This window comes from Ricinus communis, chromosome 1 (genome assembly GCF_019578655.1).
Source record: "Ricinus communis isolate WT05 ecotype wild-type chromosome 1, ASM1957865v1, whole genome shotgun sequence".
Taxonomy (NCBI): domain Eukaryota; kingdom Viridiplantae; phylum Streptophyta; class Magnoliopsida; order Malpighiales; family Euphorbiaceae; genus Ricinus; species Ricinus communis.
This window is the reverse complement of record NC_063256.1, coordinates 8476717-8496644: the sequence shown is the minus strand read 5'-3', so window position 1 is coordinate 8496644 and position 19928 is coordinate 8476717. Positions and strand designations below refer to the sequence as shown.

The 19928-nt window shown below is 30.7% G+C and overlaps 3 protein-coding genes across 3 annotated transcripts; 2 read left to right on the top strand and 1 right to left on the bottom strand.

Annotated features, from left to right (window-relative positions):
* Window positions 1-3127: 3127 nt before the first annotated feature.
* LOC8267344 (calvin cycle protein CP12-2, chloroplastic) lies at window positions 3128-3794 on the top strand. Its single transcript, XM_002515238.4, has one exon. It carries the CDS (start codon window positions 3215-3217, stop codon window positions 3599-3601), a length of 387 nt encoding a protein of 128 aa, XP_002515284.1. The 5' UTR covers window positions 3128-3214; the 3' UTR covers window positions 3602-3794.
* A 1788-nt stretch (window positions 3795-5582) lies between these two features.
* LOC8267345 (bZIP transcription factor 53) lies at window positions 5583-6966 on the bottom strand. The gene has a single exon (XM_015716818.3). The coding sequence runs from the start codon at window positions 6341-6343 to the stop codon at window positions 5909-5911; it is 435 nt and encodes a 144-aa protein (XP_015572304.1). The 5' UTR covers window positions 6344-6966; the 3' UTR covers window positions 5583-5908.
* A 4662-nt stretch (window positions 6967-11628) lies between these two features.
* On the top strand, window positions 11629-19350 carry LOC8267346 (vacuolar protein sorting-associated protein 51 homolog). Its single transcript, XM_048377464.1, has 20 exons — window positions 11629-12126; window positions 12212-12351; window positions 12449-12503; window positions 12624-12731; window positions 13061-13159; window positions 13303-13380; window positions 13564-13641; window positions 13867-13998; window positions 14235-14335; window positions 14472-14539; window positions 15554-15627; window positions 15767-15833; window positions 16107-16222; window positions 16630-16896; window positions 17013-17129; window positions 17775-17846; window positions 17946-17996; window positions 18162-18392; window positions 18490-18666; window positions 18912-19350. The coding sequence occupies exons 1-20, from the start codon at window positions 11956-11958 to the stop codon at window positions 19044-19046; spliced, it is 2337 nt and encodes a 778-aa protein (XP_048233421.1). The 5' UTR covers window positions 11629-11955; the 3' UTR covers window positions 19047-19350.
* The last annotated feature ends 578 nt before the right edge of the window (window positions 19351-19928 follow it).

Genomic DNA, 19928 nt, shown 5'->3' with positions numbered 1-19928 from the left:
TCGTGATATCTCAGATTCGTTACTTTTGTATATTATCGGATTCGTCGTATGGTGTGATTATCAATTTCATTGAAAACCTTATTGCGCTGTAAACTGGACCAGCCGAAAGAGGAACGGCTGTCATTTTTCCCGTTTTGATATTCCTTTAGAATTTAAAAACAGTATTTTCTCTCTCCCACAAACGTAGGATCTTTCTATTTTTCTTTTGACACAGAGATAAAGACTTCATTGATATGAAGAGAAATTACAGCGACCACAGCTCATTCAGCCATTGCTAATAATTATGGAGCCTTTCCGGTAGGCGGTTGTGGCTTTTGTGGCAGCCATGTCAACAGTAAAAGCTAATTCTCGCGACAAAAAACGACAGTCTTCCTTTCTTTTCTTCTTCTTCTTCTTCTTCTTCCTTTTTTTTTTTTTTTGTTAATAGAAAATGAGTTCCAGACGAGAGAAAAAACAGGCGTTGAGAAGTGGCACAGCTATGTTGAAGAGGACAGCATAATTCACGGACAAAATTATGTAACATTTATTAATATAATATTATATTTTAAATTTATTAAAAATTTATTTTAAATATATATTTTATTAAAATTTAGTTTAATTATTAATTATTTTATTTTAATTAAAGTATATAAACTATAGATTTATAAATAAATCTTATAATTTTTATTTATTTTAATTAAATACAATGTAAAAGTATAATTATATTTTAATATTATTCTTTCTAAATTTGACAAGATTAAGGTTATCTGGAAAAATAAAATTTTCATAATATTAGTTAGAAAAATTGTTTTTACTGGGGCTGAGTCCTTTTTTTCTCGTGTTATGATATAATACATATTCTTATTATTATAATTATTAGTATTCATAATTAGTTTTTTAATTATGAGAATATAATTTTAGAAAGGATTTATATCTACATTGTTATTACATTTTCAGTTATTTTAAAATAATCTAAATAATAAATATGTACTCAGTTTCAAAGATACCTAATATGTAATTAGATACTGCATGTCGTTTTAAACTCATAATTAAAATATTTAAGTTATATTATGTTACTTTTTAATTTTAAGTTTGTATTATTCTATTACCCTTGGCTTTGCCACTGGTTTTAAGGAGCATCAAACAATTAATTGCCAGTGAAACTGCTATCGATGGTTTTGCAATTATTTGAAGGGCCATTGTGGGTTTTTAGGGTTCTCTATCTATAGCTTATCATGTGTAGGTCCAGCCCAATGTCATTCTTTCTATTGATTCACACACCAACTCCTTCACTGTCAAAATCCAAAATAATTTATTAACTTAGTTGTCAAATAATTTTATATTTTGAAATTTAGTATGTATAAGATTTTAGTAATGTTTTTTCAAATTTATTGACGTGGCTCTATGTTTAGAAAAAATTACTAAATAAACTACATTGTCTCAACTAGCTAAGCCAGTGCAACAATATTTTAGACTGTATTGCCTCAAATATTTGAGTCGGTAAAGTAATTACTTGCATCGCCTCAACTATCCGAGCTGATGAAATAATTATTATACTGCACTACCTCAAGCACTTGAGGTAGTTAAATATTATCGCACTACCTTAAATATCAGAGTCAGTAAAATGATCATTAAGTCAGTGTAGTAATTGAACTGCATCAAATATTATGTAAAGGAATTGTTGTTAATATATCAAATTTATAAAGCTTGGTTAAAAAAAAAAAAAGATATTTGAATGTAAAACACATCCATTTGTTTACTTAAATAATGTAGTTTTTTTTGTTATGAGATGAGCCAACAATTTAATTTAATTTCTTCAGCTTTCACGTTATTAGTTTTATTTTCTCAGCTCTTAGTTACAATTCTTTATCTTTAAAAAAAAATAGTCAACTAAAGCTTTTACGAGTAAATTTAAGAATTCAAAAAATTTTAGGTCTCTTATCGTTTGATAGAAATTAGATCAGCATAATCAATTTATTTTTCATTAAACACATTATATTTAGATAATTTACATCTGACACGCTCGAAATATTAGCACATGTGAAGGGCAAATATAGTGCAAATAAAATGATACAAAAATAAATATTATATGATATTATTTTACTCATTTTAATCAAAATTTAGAATAAGCTTTAACAACCTAAATTTTTATTCATCTTTTTTCTCTTTTTTTTTTTTCCATTGTCTTTTCAACATGCGGAAGTGTTTTAAGCATTAGACTTATAAAATCTTAAGCAGAAATAAAAAAGTAAAATTTCTTTAAAGTATGTAGGATCCCCATTTATTTTTTTTATTGTTAAAATTGCAAACATGTCAACGAACTTTACTCTATAATTTTTTTTCAAATTAAAATTAAAATTAAAATATATGACTGATATCAAACAATTAAAAAATACGTGCAACATTTAACGACAAATATAAATTGCATTATTTATTGGATAATTAAGCCTAATTTATTCATTAGTTTTCCCAATCATTTAAAGGGAAAGAAAAAACTATAAACGACTTCAATGCTGACTAAGGAAATGTTGTCACTTTTATAAGCTGTGTAGTACAGTTGTCGTGCAAATATTGGTTTGAGAAAAAAAATAAAATAAAAACCCAGCCAGCTAGTTTTTTCCAATGCTTCTTATTTATTAACTAATGATTTCCAATACATGGATTACAATATTGTTTATTTTTCGTTCCTTTTAACATACGCATCTGAAGGTTATGTATCCGAAAATAATATTTTATAAATAAAAATCACCACATGTTTTTCATGCTCGGCTTAGAGAAATTTTGACTTTTTATTAAGGATTATTTCAAACTTCAAATTGGCTTCACGATATTAGCAGACAAATAGGCTTGCGATATTTTCCTTAATTTCTCTTTTATTTGCCGGGTAAGCCTCAGAAAAAAGAAAAGAAAAGTGCAAAATATCAAGGGATTTTTTTCATTTTTCTTTCCAGAATATTCGACTGGAAAAGCACGACACTCTTCAACTTGTCGCAACTTATCTGATATTTTCCTTTTTTCTTTTTTTTTGCCTTCTTCAACTAAAAATTATGAGAAAAAAAAATCTCAACTTACGGTAACGTGGAAGCATACAATTGGTGGTTTCGTGATAAGAAATGTGTGCACTGAAATCCTTACTGCCCCCAATAATATAGCAATCCATTGTCATCCAATTAATAGTATCCGTTACTAGACCATACCCATATCATCATCACTGCAGTAGCAGCGGCGAAGTACAATGGCAACATTAACAAGTCTGAACATCTCAACCCCAGCAAGGGTCATAGCCAAGGCAACAGATGCACCAAAGGCTCAACCCATTTTCAAGTTAAACAACCCGTGGAAGAGGGCAGGCTGCCAATTGAGGTCTCAGCGCATGCAAATCAAACCAGTTAGAGCCGCACCTGATAGCATATCGGAAAAGGTTGAGGAGAGCATCAAAGACGCGAAACAAGCATGCGAAGATGATCCAGCTAGCGGGGAGTGTGTTGCGGCTTGGGATACAGTGGAGGAACTGAGTGCTGCTGCTAGCCATGCAAGAGACAAGGCGAAGGACAGCGATCCTTTGGAGACTTACTGCAAGGACAATCCTGAGACAGATGAGTGCCGTACTTACGAGGATTAAATTGGCATTTTTAATTTCTTAATTAGTACTGAAGCATTAGATGTTTTAGTAAGTTTATATTTGAATCCTTTGATCATGATGGAGGCACTGGAATTGTTGTTTGATGGATTTATCGTGGTATTATCAGCAGATACATATACCATAGTATACCATCTTTCAGGATAAATGGATAATTATCACTTATTGATGTTTATTTTGTTTGCCCTTTTCTTTTTTATTTTTTTACTTGAGGGTGCTCGAAATCGATACTCCATATATTTGGTTGCAGACTTGAATTTGGTCAATATATACTTATATTTGTAAAAAGTGATTTTCAAACCATAAATATGTCTCACTATTTTGCTTCCATTTCATATGGTTTTCCCCTACAATAATTCATTTATTTCGTTTTGTAGTAAAAAATTGAATATTCGATGATAGTGAAGAAAGTTAAACTATTCATTTCTGTTTCAGAAAGCAATTGTTTATAAAAAAAATTATCTCCTTTCGTTTGTTTTTGTGATTTTATTAGGAATATTAGCACTGTAGTGTGATACTATTTTACATTTTGATTTTAGATAACAGGCACCTATCAATACTAATAAATATTAGGTGAAATTTAAGGTTCACTATAAAAATAGTAACTTGATTTTCTTTCAATATATTTATGTGTTTATTCAACAATGAAAATTCTTAACATTCAAAAAGGTTTTACATAAAAGGTTTTGGAACTAGATTTTATATAATTTACAAAATTTCACATAAAATTTATATATAAAATATTTGATCTAAAAATTTATAAATTTTTACCTCAATATTATATCATTCATCGATTTAACATATTGAAGATATTCACCTAAAATATATAAAATATTAAGTATCACAATCAGAACAAAAAAGAATTCTTACCACGGTGATCTATATAAAAATATAAAGTACTACAATGAGAACAAGAAGAAATCTTATCACAATCATCTATTGACAGCATGATCTTAATCTAACAAATTAATCCAACAATCTTCACTCATTTTGTTATTGACATTTCTTTCCTTCTGTTTTTAGTTTATGTTATCCAAATTTAAAATGCTTAATTTTAAAAACAGCTTTTTTTTTCGAAATCAATTTTAGAAACAACTTAGAGAACCAGAAAACTACCGTTTTCTTAATGGATTAATGTAATGGAAAATGCTTTTTTTTTTTTCATATATTTTGTTTTAAAATCTGAACAGCAAAAACAAAAACAAAAAATACCGGAAGGAACATGATTAAACAGAAGCTGGCTCGAGAATCCTTACTATGGGCAATCATTTTTGGATAAGGATACATTATCATCTGCTACAATTTGTGCCGATGGTGGGCGAGCAAAACATTTCTAGATGACAGCGAGAATCAAGATTCTACACGCAAGCTGGTCATGCATGATGGTCAAGGGGAAAGATTTTCAAAATTGTGGTACTTGTGGATATATTTTTATACATTACTGATAGCCATCGGTTTCAGTTTCCAGGAAACTTCAACTAAAACTACAGATGCACCAAGTTAGAAAATGGAAGCACGCCTCAACTACCTTATCCACCCTGAAATATCTGAATTATACTTTTCAAAGGAGCTACATAGTTATAATTTATGGGGCCCAAAAAGTCTGAATTTCTATATCCTCGCAGAAGACTAGAAGCACATTCAAGCCTATCCAATAGAAGAGACTATCAAGTTACTACTGCCCAAAGTTTTAGACTAAACCTGAACCTACAACCTAGACGTATATCTCGGGCGCAACGATGCAATCCTTACAAAAAGTGAACATCGAACAAATTTGCCATTGCAACAAAATATGTACAATTTTACACAAAGCAGCCAACAAGTGTTATGACAAATTATTCCTCAAAGAGCCGCACTCCCACTTCCCAGTAGCACAAATCTTAACCATCAAACACATTTCCATCCATCCAACTACAAGATCCAATGCCATGCAATTCACGAATATTTGCTAATAAGCATATGATAGCACAAATAAAAACACACACAATTCATTCACATAAGCAGTCCATACTCATAACATGAGAACTCTGATAATTAGAATCCAAGACAACATTAAATTGACGAACAATGCCACATATCCGAGACTACCGCATTATATTATAACATTGCTAGAAAATAGAAGCTGGATTGTATGCCAACACCACTGCCATCAACAGACACACCATAACAACATTAACTTGACATACACAAACCAAACCAACATATTACACAAACAAAAAGCCTAAATTATTTTTAGTCTCACACCAGCAGCAAACGACCAATATAGAAAAAACAAATCCAGCTTCAATATCAATACTCGAACATATCAGCAGATGCCATGATTGGCTGCACAGGGCAAGGAAGTTGCCATGGTCTCAGTAAAGGATCTGGTATCTCAGGAATCTCCACCGCAAGGCCGCTGTAGTCCTCCACGAGCTGAAGCACCGAGTTCAAGGATCGAAGCCTCTCTGTCAGTTCCATTGCTTGAGCCCTTAAAACATTGTTGGCTGATTCCATTTCTGCATAACGCTGACTGTTGACATTGATACTCTGTCTCAATTGACCATTTTCATTCTGTATTTGGCTCACTTCATTAACCAGATCCTCCATTTGTTTTTGCTTCCTCTGCCTGGACCGCCTGGCTGATTCCCTGTTTGATATCATTCTCTTTCTTTTCCTCTCATCCACATTAGCATAGCGCGGATCACAATCCGATCCTGAGCTAGTTGTTGCCTGCCTTTGCATTGTTTGCAAATTTCTTAGCTAACAAATCTAGAAAAATAAAGGTTTCCTTTTAATGGATTAGATGTTTCGATACTATGTACGAGGTTTGGTTTAATTAGGGTTTTTGCAAGTTAAACGAGGGGAAAAGTATAAAGATCAAAAATTAGGAGAGGGATTGAACACAGATGAATGAAATTACTTCATGAAAACACGTAGAACCAGTAAAGAAACACAACTGAGAAGGAGTGAAGGATTCGAACTCGACGCATGAGTATTGCTAAACTCATAGAAAATCTAAAATCATCGGTACTTTTTTTTCACAAAACCCTAATTTATCCGATCCCCAAATAAAAAAGGGAATAAATCGATTTAAGATAGATCTACAGGGAAGAGATTGTAAACCGAGATGTGGATCAAGATCAAGACCTCTTCAATCAAACAAAGAAATTGAATTTGGAACAAATCGATTATCCAAGGAGAAACAAAAAACGCAAGAGAAGCTGATGGCTATTAAGAAACGAAACGAAACGCAAAAGAAACGACGGAGAGAGGGAATAAAAGCACAAAGAAACGCCTAAAGGATAAGATGTAGAGCGAAACGAAAGAAGGTTAAAACAGGGATGGATAAGGAGGTTTTATAGGGAAACATAGGCTGTAATGCGCTGGTTTGGTGGGATTAAAATATTAAAGAAAAGTAATTAAGGGATTTATAAAGTTTTAAATGGCTTTTTGTTACGAATTAGTGGTGTCGGTGCAATTGCTGGCGTGCAGAGTGACGCCAGCTGTGCTTTTAACGCACTCCAACAATCTAAAGAAGGAATATGCTCCAATGATTCTTTTAGGATAATTCATTTTTGGTACATAAACTTTTTAGATTTAACAATCCAATGCGTAAACATTCTACAATTACATTCAACTCCAATGTTATAAATGTTGATGTAGAAGGAAGCGATAAATATTATTCCTCCCTAGGTTTAGCATATTCTTTTAGTTGTGTTCTGAAATTTTAAAAATATATTAAAATCGCTTTATGTTTAATTTTTCATCGATATTAATTTAATTTCAAATGATAAATATATTTATAAAAAAACTCTTTTGTCTTTCAACTAAACTATCTCTCCCTCTTTTTTTTTTCTTTTCTTTATACTAGTCACTAATTAAAATAAACTCTTAAACTAGAACAGTATCGCCCATCAATACCCATAATCGATGTTGCTCTCATGATCAACATCATCAGAATAATTTTTTTAAATTTTTCCGACATTAAATATCTAAAAGTAACTATTTCTGTTTATTTTTTATTTAGATTCAATTTATCTCGATCATAATTTCCTTATCACATCGCATTTCAACCACTTATCGCAGTGCATCTCATTGTCAACACCTGTAGCTCTTATTGCATAACATGGCTTCTTTCTAGTTCTTTTTTTAACATTAATTACTTATTTGGTTTTAAGTAATTGTGTTATGGACTGTTATCAGCAATGCTTGAAGAAAAAGGAAAGAAAATAATGAAGAGGTGAAAGCGGTCACGGATCGACGGTGGAGAAAGTTGATATAGTAGCTATGTTGATGATGAAAGTCATTATAATGGTGTGATGGTAATTATCAGACTTTAATTTATCGAAAAACAAAAGGTGATGGCTTGCCATGTTCTTAAAATTTTGTACGACCAAGCATTGTGTTTTTCCAAATGACTAGGCATTATGTTTCTCCAAATGATTTTGAGTTTGGGTACAAATTTGTTATTATTTTTTATTAAATGATTTAAATATTCTAAAACAAAACTTTCAGAAACAAAAAGTTTAAATTATTCAATATTTTAGTTATTATCAGAATATATTTTACTCATTAAAAAATAATTAGTTTTTATTCATTAAGCATGAAAATAATTTAGTTAGTTTAATAAAATAAAAATAACATTTTATTATTAAAAGGGCTATATAAATTTGAAAAATGAAAGGGCTACTGATATAATACATAAAACATTAGGGGTAGATAGTATTTAAACTTTTTTATATTTTTTTCTCTCAATTAAACCCATTAACTTTTATAAAAAGTCTAATTAAGTTTTTATTATTTTTGAACTAATTAAATTCATTAATTTTTATAAAATGTCTAATTAACTCCTACTGCTAACAGTGTCCAAAATGTCATTAAGTGTAAGGGTTTTATTATTTTGAAAACGCGAATAATAACCGCTATAAAAATTTTAAAGTCACGCTTATATAATGTGAGTTAAAGAAAGTTACTTCTTCTTTATTTAACTTACATCATAGCTCCAACTGTAGAACCTTTTTTATAGGATTGGTCTTCCTCCACGAAGTATGCATCTTTATAGTTTTATTGTAAAAACATATTGGAAGCGATGTGATGTAATCTAATTCAACAACTTGCACTCACCCTTTAATTACAAATAAGCGTGAAAAAAATGAAAATATTACTGTCATTTTAGGCGAGGAAATAAAACACTATTCTTCTTTGTAAATTAGAGTTTATAGATATTAATTATACAAAAATAAAGAAGAAGTGGTTTTCTCTGTCTCACGTGATATATGTATGACTTTTAAAATATTCAGAGTGGTTATTATTCGCGCTCTCAAACTATTACATTTAATAGCATTTTAAACGCTGTTAGCATTATGAATTAATTAGACATTTTATAAAAGCTAATAAATTTAATCGAACCAAAATATAGGATGAGAACTTAATTAATTTTTTATAAAAGTTAATGAATTTAATTGAATTAAAAAAATAATATAAATGTAATTGGACTTTTCTAATAAGTATAAGGGCATATTTCTCTACCTTATTGCCAAAAAAGAAAAAGATGAAGAAAGAAACTTAAAATGTTTCCCTCACTTATTTAGAAACTGAAGGAAAACAGAGAAGGTAAAGTAATTGATGGCCATAAAATTATTTTATCATGGAAAGAAAATGCAAAAAAATAATTTAAATTATTAGCTTACCTTTATAGTAATTCATTAAATGATAATATAAAATGTAAAATTAAAATTTTTTATTTTTTAAAAAATAAAAATTTATATTTCAGTCACTAATTTATTTTTTATTTTTTAATGTTCTCTCGGTGTTCAAATATAGAGAAAAATAAAGTAAAATTTTATCAATTTTTTTCTTTATTTTCCTTCATTACACTTTTCCAAATATGGGTTTTAAACCCATGTATTTTGAAATTAAACTCTCATTCTCAATAATTCATCCTTTCTTTTGGCAAGAGATCACATAAATTTACTTCTCTATCTTTCTTCTTTTTTTTTTTTATTAATTTTGTTAAAACTCTTCAATTTATGTGCCAAACTAATGGTGTTGATTTTAATTATTTTTAAATAACTGAATTTACTGAGGGCAATAATGATATTTTGATAATAGAGAGAAAGAATGTGTAACTTTATGAAAGTCTGAAACATAAAATAAAAGCTATTTTAGCTTAAGATTACATTTGAGAATGATTTTTTTTTAAATAATGCACTTTATTAATTAATTTGTGTTCATATTTTAGTTAAAATATATGTATATTTCCTTATTATTAAACATATAATTTGAGCTTAGCAATTTAGTTCTTCATGTGATTACCTTTGGTATCGTGGAAAGTGAGGACATGTGACGTTCATATTTTGGGTTTTGTTTATTGTTTGTGATTTCCTCCCATGCATGTTAATTTGGAAATCCAAATTTTTCATTTGTTTTTAATATAATGTGATAAATATTTTAATTATATATATATATATATATATATGTTTGTAAAACTTAATTTTTTTATATATTTACTTAATTTTTGATACATAAAACTTTTATTTTGATATGTGTATTAATTTTTAACACATGAAATTCAAATTGATTTATAATTTTATAATTTATTAATTAATAAATTACATTCTTAATTAAATATTGGCTTTAATTCTAAAAATAATATATTTTATACACTTTAATATTATATTAAACTATATAAATAGTTTACTAATAAGATAACTTAACTAATTATATTTTAAGAAATAATATATTAATTATATTTTAATATTATATAAATTAATAAATTAATTTTATAATTGGATAATAATTTTAAATCTAAAAGATAACATCTTAAATTATATTATTATATTATTTTTAATAATAAAATTAATTTTCTAAATCATATAATAAAATTTTAATTTTATAAAGATAGTAATATTAATTATATTGATAGTATTTAATTAATATAATGCTAAAATTAATTAATAATTATTTTAAAAATAATTTAGTAGTATTGTATTAATAAAATGTTAAATATTTTAAAAGATTAAATAAGACTTCTAAAAATAGCTAGTCCGCTATTATTAATTAATATTAAATATTTATATCTATCAATTTAATTTTATAATTGAAATAATAATAACGGTCATAAAATGCACGAGTAAATGACTAATATCTTTTAATTTAACATATTCACGCGTATTATGTATAGGTATTTTAATGTTATCATTAAATAGAATTTGAATATATGTTAGGTTAAAATAAAATAAAATATATTTTAAAATTATTAAAATAAAATATAAATATTTATTAAATTAAATTCTAATCCGCCAATTTGGGATCCAATTTAAAATTTTCTTTGAAAAATGTCAGAAAGAAATTAGAATGTAATAATATTGATTAAGGTATTGTTGAGAAAAAAAATGACTTTTCCCAAATGAAATAAAAATTAGATTTATGTAATAGGAGAAAGGTTTCCCAGCTTGAAAGATATATTGTTTCTATCAATGATTTGGCCAATCATGAATTGGTTATGAAAACATATAAATTAAAATTTTTCATAAATAATAATTTAATAAAATAATTAAAATTCTATCCCGTTTGCATTTTAAATCTTTATTTATTTATGTTTATTTTCTGAAAAAATGAAAATATACTCTTAAATATAGGATTATGATATAATCATTTTAAATGAGTTTAGCAAAAAAAAATAATTTTGACTAGTCTTTGAAATTAAATATATGTTCTTTAATAGTAATAATAATAATAATAATATTAATATTAATACATTCATCTAGTTTAGTTAAAAAATATTTTCATCTATTTTAATGTTTGATAAATAATTATGTAATCTTAAAAAAATATTATTTAAATTTAATATATGTATTTATTTATATACTAAATTACTAAAAAAATAAATTTATATTTAATAATTCTAGATAATGATATGTGTCAGTTATTTACTTTTTATTTTTTAAAATATGTCTCATTAATTTAATATTAACGAGTAAAATGTAAGAATAACCCAGATGGACAAACACGGGGCTGGTTTGGGTCGAAAATACATAAGCTGATCTGTTGCAGGCTGGGCTCAGCGAGTCCTAACCTTAGATGACTAGCCCTAATGTTCTTGGCGACTGACGAGAACAGGCCTGCTGATCGAGCCGATACGGTCCGATCACGCTCACGGTAATATCTATTCACTGATATCAGCGGAACCGATCTCTCAATCTAGTTAATGCTCTTGCCAATCCATAATACTTCACAATTCTGATTCCATTCGCGCCAAATCTTCGATCCGCAGAATCATTTCCTTCAACTTCGATTTTTTTGTTTCTATATTTTGTTTGTTTGTAATAACTAAGGCAAAGATCCAAGTGCCAATGGCGGCAGACGACGCGCCATTGGATGATAAAGCGAAGAGAATGAGAGATCTGTTATCGAGCTTTTACTCTCCGGATCCTGCAATGTTATCTAGCAATTCTTCAAAAGCTGCTTCTTTAGATGCCATCAACACCACCTCATTCAACGCCGATCAGTACATGAATCTCCTAGTATACTCAATTGGACACCTATTTTAATTAAATTTACAATTAATAATGTTAATAAAGAGATTTAATGAGTAGTTCTTAATTGCAGTTGCAAAAAGCAAACTTGGAAGGGCTTTTACAGAAGCATGTGGAAATGGCAGCTGAGATAAAGAATCTCGACACTGATTTGCAAATGTTAGTATATGAAAATTATAACAAGTTCATCAGTGCAACTGACACGATCAAGAGGTGTGTATATCACTTCCTATTCTTTAAGTTTTTGATAAATTAATATTTTAAAAGGAAGCTGTTGCATGGGACTAGTGCAAATTTGATTTATGTTCAGGATGAAAAATAATATTGTGGGCATGGAAACAAATATGGAGCAACTTCTTGAGAAAGTATGTCGCTTAATCCCACATTTTTTTGTTGAACCGTGCTTCTTTTGATATGTGTATTTGTTTGAGAAAAGAGAATGGTGGAAAATAATGACATATATTGATTCTTTCCTAAAATTGCAGATAATGTCGGTGCAGTCAAGAAGTGATGGTGTAAACTCTTCTCTTTTTGAAAAGAGAGAACATATAGAGAAATTGCACCGCACTCGTAACCTTCTTCGTAAAGTTCAGGTACCCAGATTCGTGACATATGTCTTCACACTTTATGTATGTGCCAGTTGACACTTGCCACTTGCATGATTTCCGTGAACTTGGCAAAGAAATGCTTGAGGAAATTCTGAACTAGATTCAATATTCTCTTTGAGGGATCAGAACATGATATTTGCCATTTATGACAGGCCTGACCTTGGAGAATGATCAATTGAAACTATATGCCTATGTTCGTTCAGTGTTATTTCTAGTCAACCTTTAATTTGCAATTGTCAATCAATCTGTTATCTTCTGTAATTTTAATATTGGTTTTTGGCAATTTATGAGACTTCTCTTTTGGAAAAGAGCAGTTCATATATGATCTACCAGTGAGACTTGGGAAATGTATTAAATCAGAGGCATATGCTGATGCAGTAAGGTTCTATACTGGAGCAATGCCGATTTTTAAGGTATTTATTCCGGACCTTGTTCTTTGATGGTTGGATCAAGTATTCTGCTAATATTTGTTTATCCATTTTTGTTGCATTATTGTTCTTGCTTCAGTGATGCATCTACTTTAGAATTTAAATTCTTTGGGTTTTATCTTTACTAGGCATATGGAGATTCATCATTCCAAGACTGTAAGCGAGCATCTGAAGAAGCTATGTCCACAGTTACAGTTAATTTGCAGGTACTTTTTTCTTTATACCAGGTTGTGATGGAGAATTTCTGGCTCCAAATTCCAGGCCAAACTAGAGAAACTGATGGGGATGAGAAAATGATTCCTGGTTGCTCTGCTGATATCTGTCATTGTTACTAGACAGGAACTCTGTTTTTCTCATGCAGGATTTGTTTCATGGGTTTTGCTTTTCAGGGAAAGCTATTTTCAGATGCCGAATCCATACAAGCAAGGGCTGAGGCTGCAGTGCTTCTTAAGCAATTGGATTTTCCCGTATGCACTGGATTCTCTGATTTATCACTTGTGGTTTTCTATTATTTGGCTAGCATATGATAGTTTTGGTGGCGTTAGAGTCTGTAGTATTTGCGGACTAACTTTTGAATTTCGTTTATTATACATGGATTCGTTTTATACATACATATTGAATCTTCTGCACTGTCATGCAATTGTTTTGAGACATTAGTATGCAACTGATGACAAATGACCCAATTTTGGCAGGTGGACAGCTTGAAGGCTCAACTATTTGAAAAGCTAGAACAATCTCTTCAGGACCTTAAGCTTAAGACTGAAGCAGTAAGCAACACTTTGGAGAACTTTAATGATTCTTCAAATCCTGCTAGCACAAAGGATGTAAGTGGGGGAAAGGGGAAAAAATTCACTACTTTTAATTTGTGTTTGTGACAACTCTCTGCCTGCACTAGTACAAAGGATGTAAGTGGGGGAGAGGGGAAAAAATTCACTACTTTTAATTTGTGTTTGTGACAACTCTCTGCCTGCACTTACATGTTAATGCATGTGTTTATGTGTTCTTCTTTCTTTCTCTTTTCTCTTTTTGTTAATTTTTCCCATATTATCCTTAATCTTAGGCTTCCATTCATGAGTTTGCGGAGGCTATCAAAGCTTATCGAGTAATATTTCCGGATTCGGAAGAGCAACTAATTAAACTATCCCAAGACTTGATTATCAAGTAAGTCAGGGTTTGCTTTTTCCAAATGCTTTAAATATGTGCTTTTCTATATATGCCCTTTTCCTGTTGAAATTGGTTGAACATAAAATGTACAACAGCAGTTTGCTCATCTAACCTGCTGACATTGTTTCTTTAGGCACTTTGAAATTACTGAGCAATATATAAAGGAGCAGATATCTGTTGCAAAGTTTCTGCATGTTTTTCGTAAGTACTATAAATCTCCCAAAATGTAATCTTTGACATTCATTAGTTTTGCAACTGTAAGCCGGTTACTGTGTCAACTACTCATGCAGTGTCTTCTTTTAGTTTGCTTTTTCCAGTCTGCCTAAGGCTAGCATCCTGTTATTCTTTTTGTGAAAATGCACGAGTATTTGCTGCCATCTTCTAATTTATGTTGTAAAGATCAGACATAAGTTTCCTTATGATACAGAACTATGCTTTGGTATGGTATTTTTTATTCCAAACAACTACCTGTATGTTGTTCGTCCACTTTGCCCGTCAACCTTTATTCTCCTTAATTTTTTCTTTACCTTTTGTGAAATTGGTTCCCTATCATTTCATATCTTTTGTTAGGAGAAAACCAAAGTATCAGAAACTTACTTTACTTCCAGAAGATTTCCCTTATTAGATATCATCATCAATTTCCTTGCTTGAGAACTAAACCTATCACTAGGGCTTGTAGATTATAAGTTTTTGAAGACAATCACTTCCAAAAGATTCTTTTTGGTTTTTTAAAAGAGAATCTTTAAATAGTTTTGCTCTTGCTCAAGTCTGCATGGTTCATGCTCGTGTCAGTTGGACTTCAGGATTATTGCTTTTTTACTTAGGCATATCTATTTCTTACGCTGGCTTAGGTAAGAAGCTGCATCGGCATTTGCTTTATATTATGCTGTTTTAGCCAATCTAGTAATTTTCAGTTTTTATTTTTCTTGTTTGAGCTGTAAAAATGGGACTTCCTCTCCTAAAAGACTGCAGGAAATTTGAGTAGGAATTAGGGTTACAGTGTTAAAACGATGTGCTTTGATATAGGTCTCAGGAGACGGGTTGATGCTTTCATTCATCTAACAAATTCCATATTATCTGCTGTCTGATTTCCTGGAAACTGTTTTTCCTCAAGCTTTTCTGAAAGCTGAAGTGCTTAGTTTAATAAATATTATGTGCTAATTTTCTCCTTTTTCTGTTTCTCATCTTATTTATTAAATTCTTTATTAAATGCAGGAACTATATGGAGAGATGTGCTCCTATTGGATGAAGTGTTGCATGAGGCCTTTCTTCCTGATTATTCTTTGGAGGTCATATTTTGTTTTATTCTTATACCTGATAACTATCTAATCCATGTTTCGTCCCTCTCTCATCTGAAATGAGATAAAAGCTTTTGTTATGTCCTAGAATGGGACTTGGTTTTTGGATTAATCCTAGTTTGGTTTTCAGGCTGCCCATGGGGTTGTCAAGCAGTGTGTCGCAAGCACATTTTCTCGCCTTCAGCATGATATTTCAGGTTACTATTACTATTTTAATGAAGTATCATCTCCACAACTACATATCAGGAATAATTAAGGAACTTGGTCTAGTGAGTGTTGTTAATTGCTTAGAAAGGATATTTGCACTACAGAGAACCTTGAAGTGTCATAGACTCATGATGACTGGATGGCGTAAGAATGACATGTGTTTGTTGAGTGAGCTTAGCTGATTGTTGTTCTCTTATCGGTTATATTTTTGTCATACGACAAATAGCCTAGATCGTTTACGTTAAATACTGGTCAAACTGCAGATGCCCTCACTGTCAATGTTGGTAATAAACAAGAGGGAGTGGAAGAGCATCCCTTGCAGATTGCCCTGGAGGCCAGTAAAAATGCAGTGCTCAAAGGAAGCATGGCTGTCTTAGTGGTAAGATGTGACAAACTATGAAATCTCTGAAGTTTCATTTAATTCCATTTTATACTAAATTATACAAATAATATTGTCCCTTTTTTTAATTTTCTACTTTATTTGTCTCCTTTGTCCCTATTACTCTGCTATATGTTAGGTACCTCACTGATAAATGTTTAAGAGTTTGTGGGTTCTTTTTATTTTTTCGGAAAAAAAATAAAATTGAACATGTGTTTGTGGCTGTTTAGCCATAACTTAGGTTCTTCTTTCTTTTCCTTCTCAAGATTTTTATTTGTGTCTATATTTAATGTTTGTACTTTTAACTTTCTATCACCCTTAAAACAATATTTTTAATGCTTGTTTGTGCATGCTCATCTATCTATTATGATTATTGAGCTTATGATTATATGGCTTATTCATTCCAGGACTTCCGCCTTCTTCTTGATGACAACTTAGGGTTACTTCTTAAACTGAGAGACTCAATTATTGATTGGGTTCAAGAAGGATTTCAGGACTTCTTCAGGGCATTGGATAAGCGTTTCCTCTTACTTTCAGGGAGAAATAAGTCATCCAGTCAAGACCAAGGTCTGACTGAAGGAATGCCAGCTGAAAAAGTGCTTGCTGGTCTTGTCTTGGTGCTGGCTCAACTCTCTGTTTTTATTGAACAAACTGCCATCCCAAGAATTACTGAGGCAAGGAGCCACAAGATAGATTTATGTCAAAGTGCTTTATGGCATTGTAAGATATCACAAGCTGTAGCACTTTATATTCTCTGGTGCTTATCTTAAAGTTTTCTTTTAATTAACAGGAAATAGCTTCTTCTTTCTCTGGAGGTGGTGTCCGAGGCTATGAAAATGGACCTGCCTTTGTTCCTGGTGAAATTTGTAGACTATTTCGATCAGCTGGTGACAAGTTTCTACACCATGTATGAATTAAAATTACAGAGCATTTTAATTTATGAGTTAAGATCTCTCTACACCATTTTTAATTCCCTTAACATTTTTAGTAACTTAGATATGTCTAGATTCTATGGCCATTAATTTCAAAAGACTTTGCATATAATGTATTGGTCTGACCAAATTTGTCTGCTTGCAACCAATAATTTTTGCTGAATTGCTTGTAGAATCTTCCCTCGGGATGGTATTAAGATTTGTGTATTCCGCCCACACTATGCATACTGCACTCTGAACACATATTGTGCTCATGACTGCACTTATAGGGTTGCAGTATGATGGCTGAAAAATATCCTGGTTATAAATATTCTTGTTATTAGTCATTGCTGCATCAGACATTGTCCACCGAATACATGCTATTTTTTGCTTTTGGGCGCTTACCGTGCATTTCAATGCTTTAGTTGTATTAGTTCGTAATAATTGTGGCAGCATTCTGTTAGTTTTAGGTTAGTAAAAATGCAATGAGGGATTTGCCATTTTGATATTATATTCCCTGTCTGATGTCTGCAAATTTGATAATTTCTATGTAATTGCATAACAATTATGTTTTATGGCTCTTTTTAGTTAACTGTATCTGAATGGCAAAGAATCTGATTTTATGTTTGTGTTTCATACAGTATATAACAATGAGAACTCAGAGAGTATCAATTCTCTTGAGGAAGAGATTTAAAGCCCCAAATTGGGTCAAGGTCAGTATACATCTGGCCATGTTCTTTGATTTGAGAGAATATGGTAAAATGGGAAAGTATGACATTGAACTTTTCCTATAATTTTTGGGTTTTTACCAGCACAAGGAGCCAAGAGAAGTTCATATGTTTGTCGATTTATTTCTTCAAGAGGTTTGTGTATTATTCTTTCTCCTTTCTGTTACCTAAAGTTAAAGTTAAGATGCCACTTCTATTTAATTTAATGTACAAATTACAATTTTGAAAATTTTTCATTTCATGAACCCAGTAATCTTCATTGTGAAAAAAGATGATCAACTTTGATTTTTTTCTTGCCAGTTGGAATCAACAGGTACTGAGGTCAAGCAGATTTTACCTCAAGGAGTTCTTCGCAAGCATCATCGCTCTGAAAGCAATGGAAGCACTGCTTCTTCTCGCAGCAATCCATTACGGGAGGATAAAATGAGTCGAACAAATACCCAAAGGGCCAGGAGTCAGCTTTTAGAAACTCACCTAGCAAAATTGTTCAAGCAAAAAGTTGAGATTTTCACAAAAACCGAATTTACACAGGTATGGATTATGATTGTTGAACAGTGTTAGGACTTGGTTTAGGAATAGCTGGCAGTGGTAGTGAAGTAACATGGACTGTGGCTGTTGTGATTTGCAGGAATCCGTTGTAACTACTATAGTAAAACTTTGCCTCAAAAGTATGCAAGAATTTGTTCGACTCCAGACCTTCAACAGGAGCGGATTTCAGCAAATACAGTTGGATATTCAGTTTTTAAGGGCTCCTTTAAAGGAAATAGCTGAAGATGAAGCAGCCATTGACTTTTTGCTGGATGAGGTAATAGAGAAAGAATGGCCTGATTAATGAAAAATTTGCGGTTTGTCCTTGAAGCTACTAGTTTATATATATATATATTTTAAATGTGAAATGGCACTGTAAGTCTGGAAAGCTTAGGGTGAGAGGGAAGGGAATTGGGCTGGCTTCCTTTATTTGATACACTTGTTTCTCAATAGTTCAGAGCTTAAGATGTTTGGGGTTAGTTTTGACAGTTTTTGGCAATAACATGCTTGTTTATGGAGCAGGTGATTGTTGGTGCGTCGGAACGTTGTCTTGATCCTATTCCTCTAGAGCCTCCCATCTTGGACAAACTTATACAAGCAAAGTTGGCCAAAAAGAAGGGACAGAATGCAATTTTACATCCCCCTACTACTTCTTAGGATTGTGTAGCTTGTACACTTGTTTGTATAGGTGGGATTACATACATGTTAAACACAACAACTTTTAATCAGTTAGTTTAAGTTTTTGTTTTCTTTGTTCTTGGTGGACTAGGGGATGGTGCGAGATTGGTGTTTTTCTAGGTTGTGGGAACTTCATGGCCATTCTTGTCCTTTATCGTTTGAAAAAATCTTACCACTTCTCGTAACTCCCTGGTCTATATGTTTGATTATTCTGGTATCATTGGTCTTGAAAAGGCATATTCGTTTCTAGTTAAATAATGAACGATCTATCTGATTAAATTTCTCTGCAAACTGTAGATAACATTCTTAGTTCAATTGTCTGTTAGATATTTGTAGGTGCATAAAAATTAGGGATAACGTGATTCTACCATTTCAGTATGTACTTTCTTTTTGGATAAAAAAGGTACAGTAGTTAAATATTATGATAAAAATAGTATTTTATCCATAAAAAATATTTATGGGCAAAAATTTAGCTATTTTTATTATCATATTTTATATGTTTGATAATATGAGTTTAAAAATTAATTTAAAATATTATTATTTAACGGTTTAAATGATTTGGATTATTAATTTTTTAAATTGTACTTTGACGGTCAAATAATTGAATCAGAAATTATTGAGTTTTAAACTTACATTATTAAACACAAGTATGGTAATAATGATTAATTAGAAAAAAGGTAACCGAGCCTTTATAAATCGAAATTTTTAAATGATAAAATATATCTTTTTATTATGCTTTACTTCTTTTTATCTGAAAATAAATTATATGTTAAAAGTGGTTTTATTATTACATCACAAAGTATTTTTTTTTATTTCTAAAAATTATGTGAACTTTATTGTTGACTATAAATTGAAATTGGC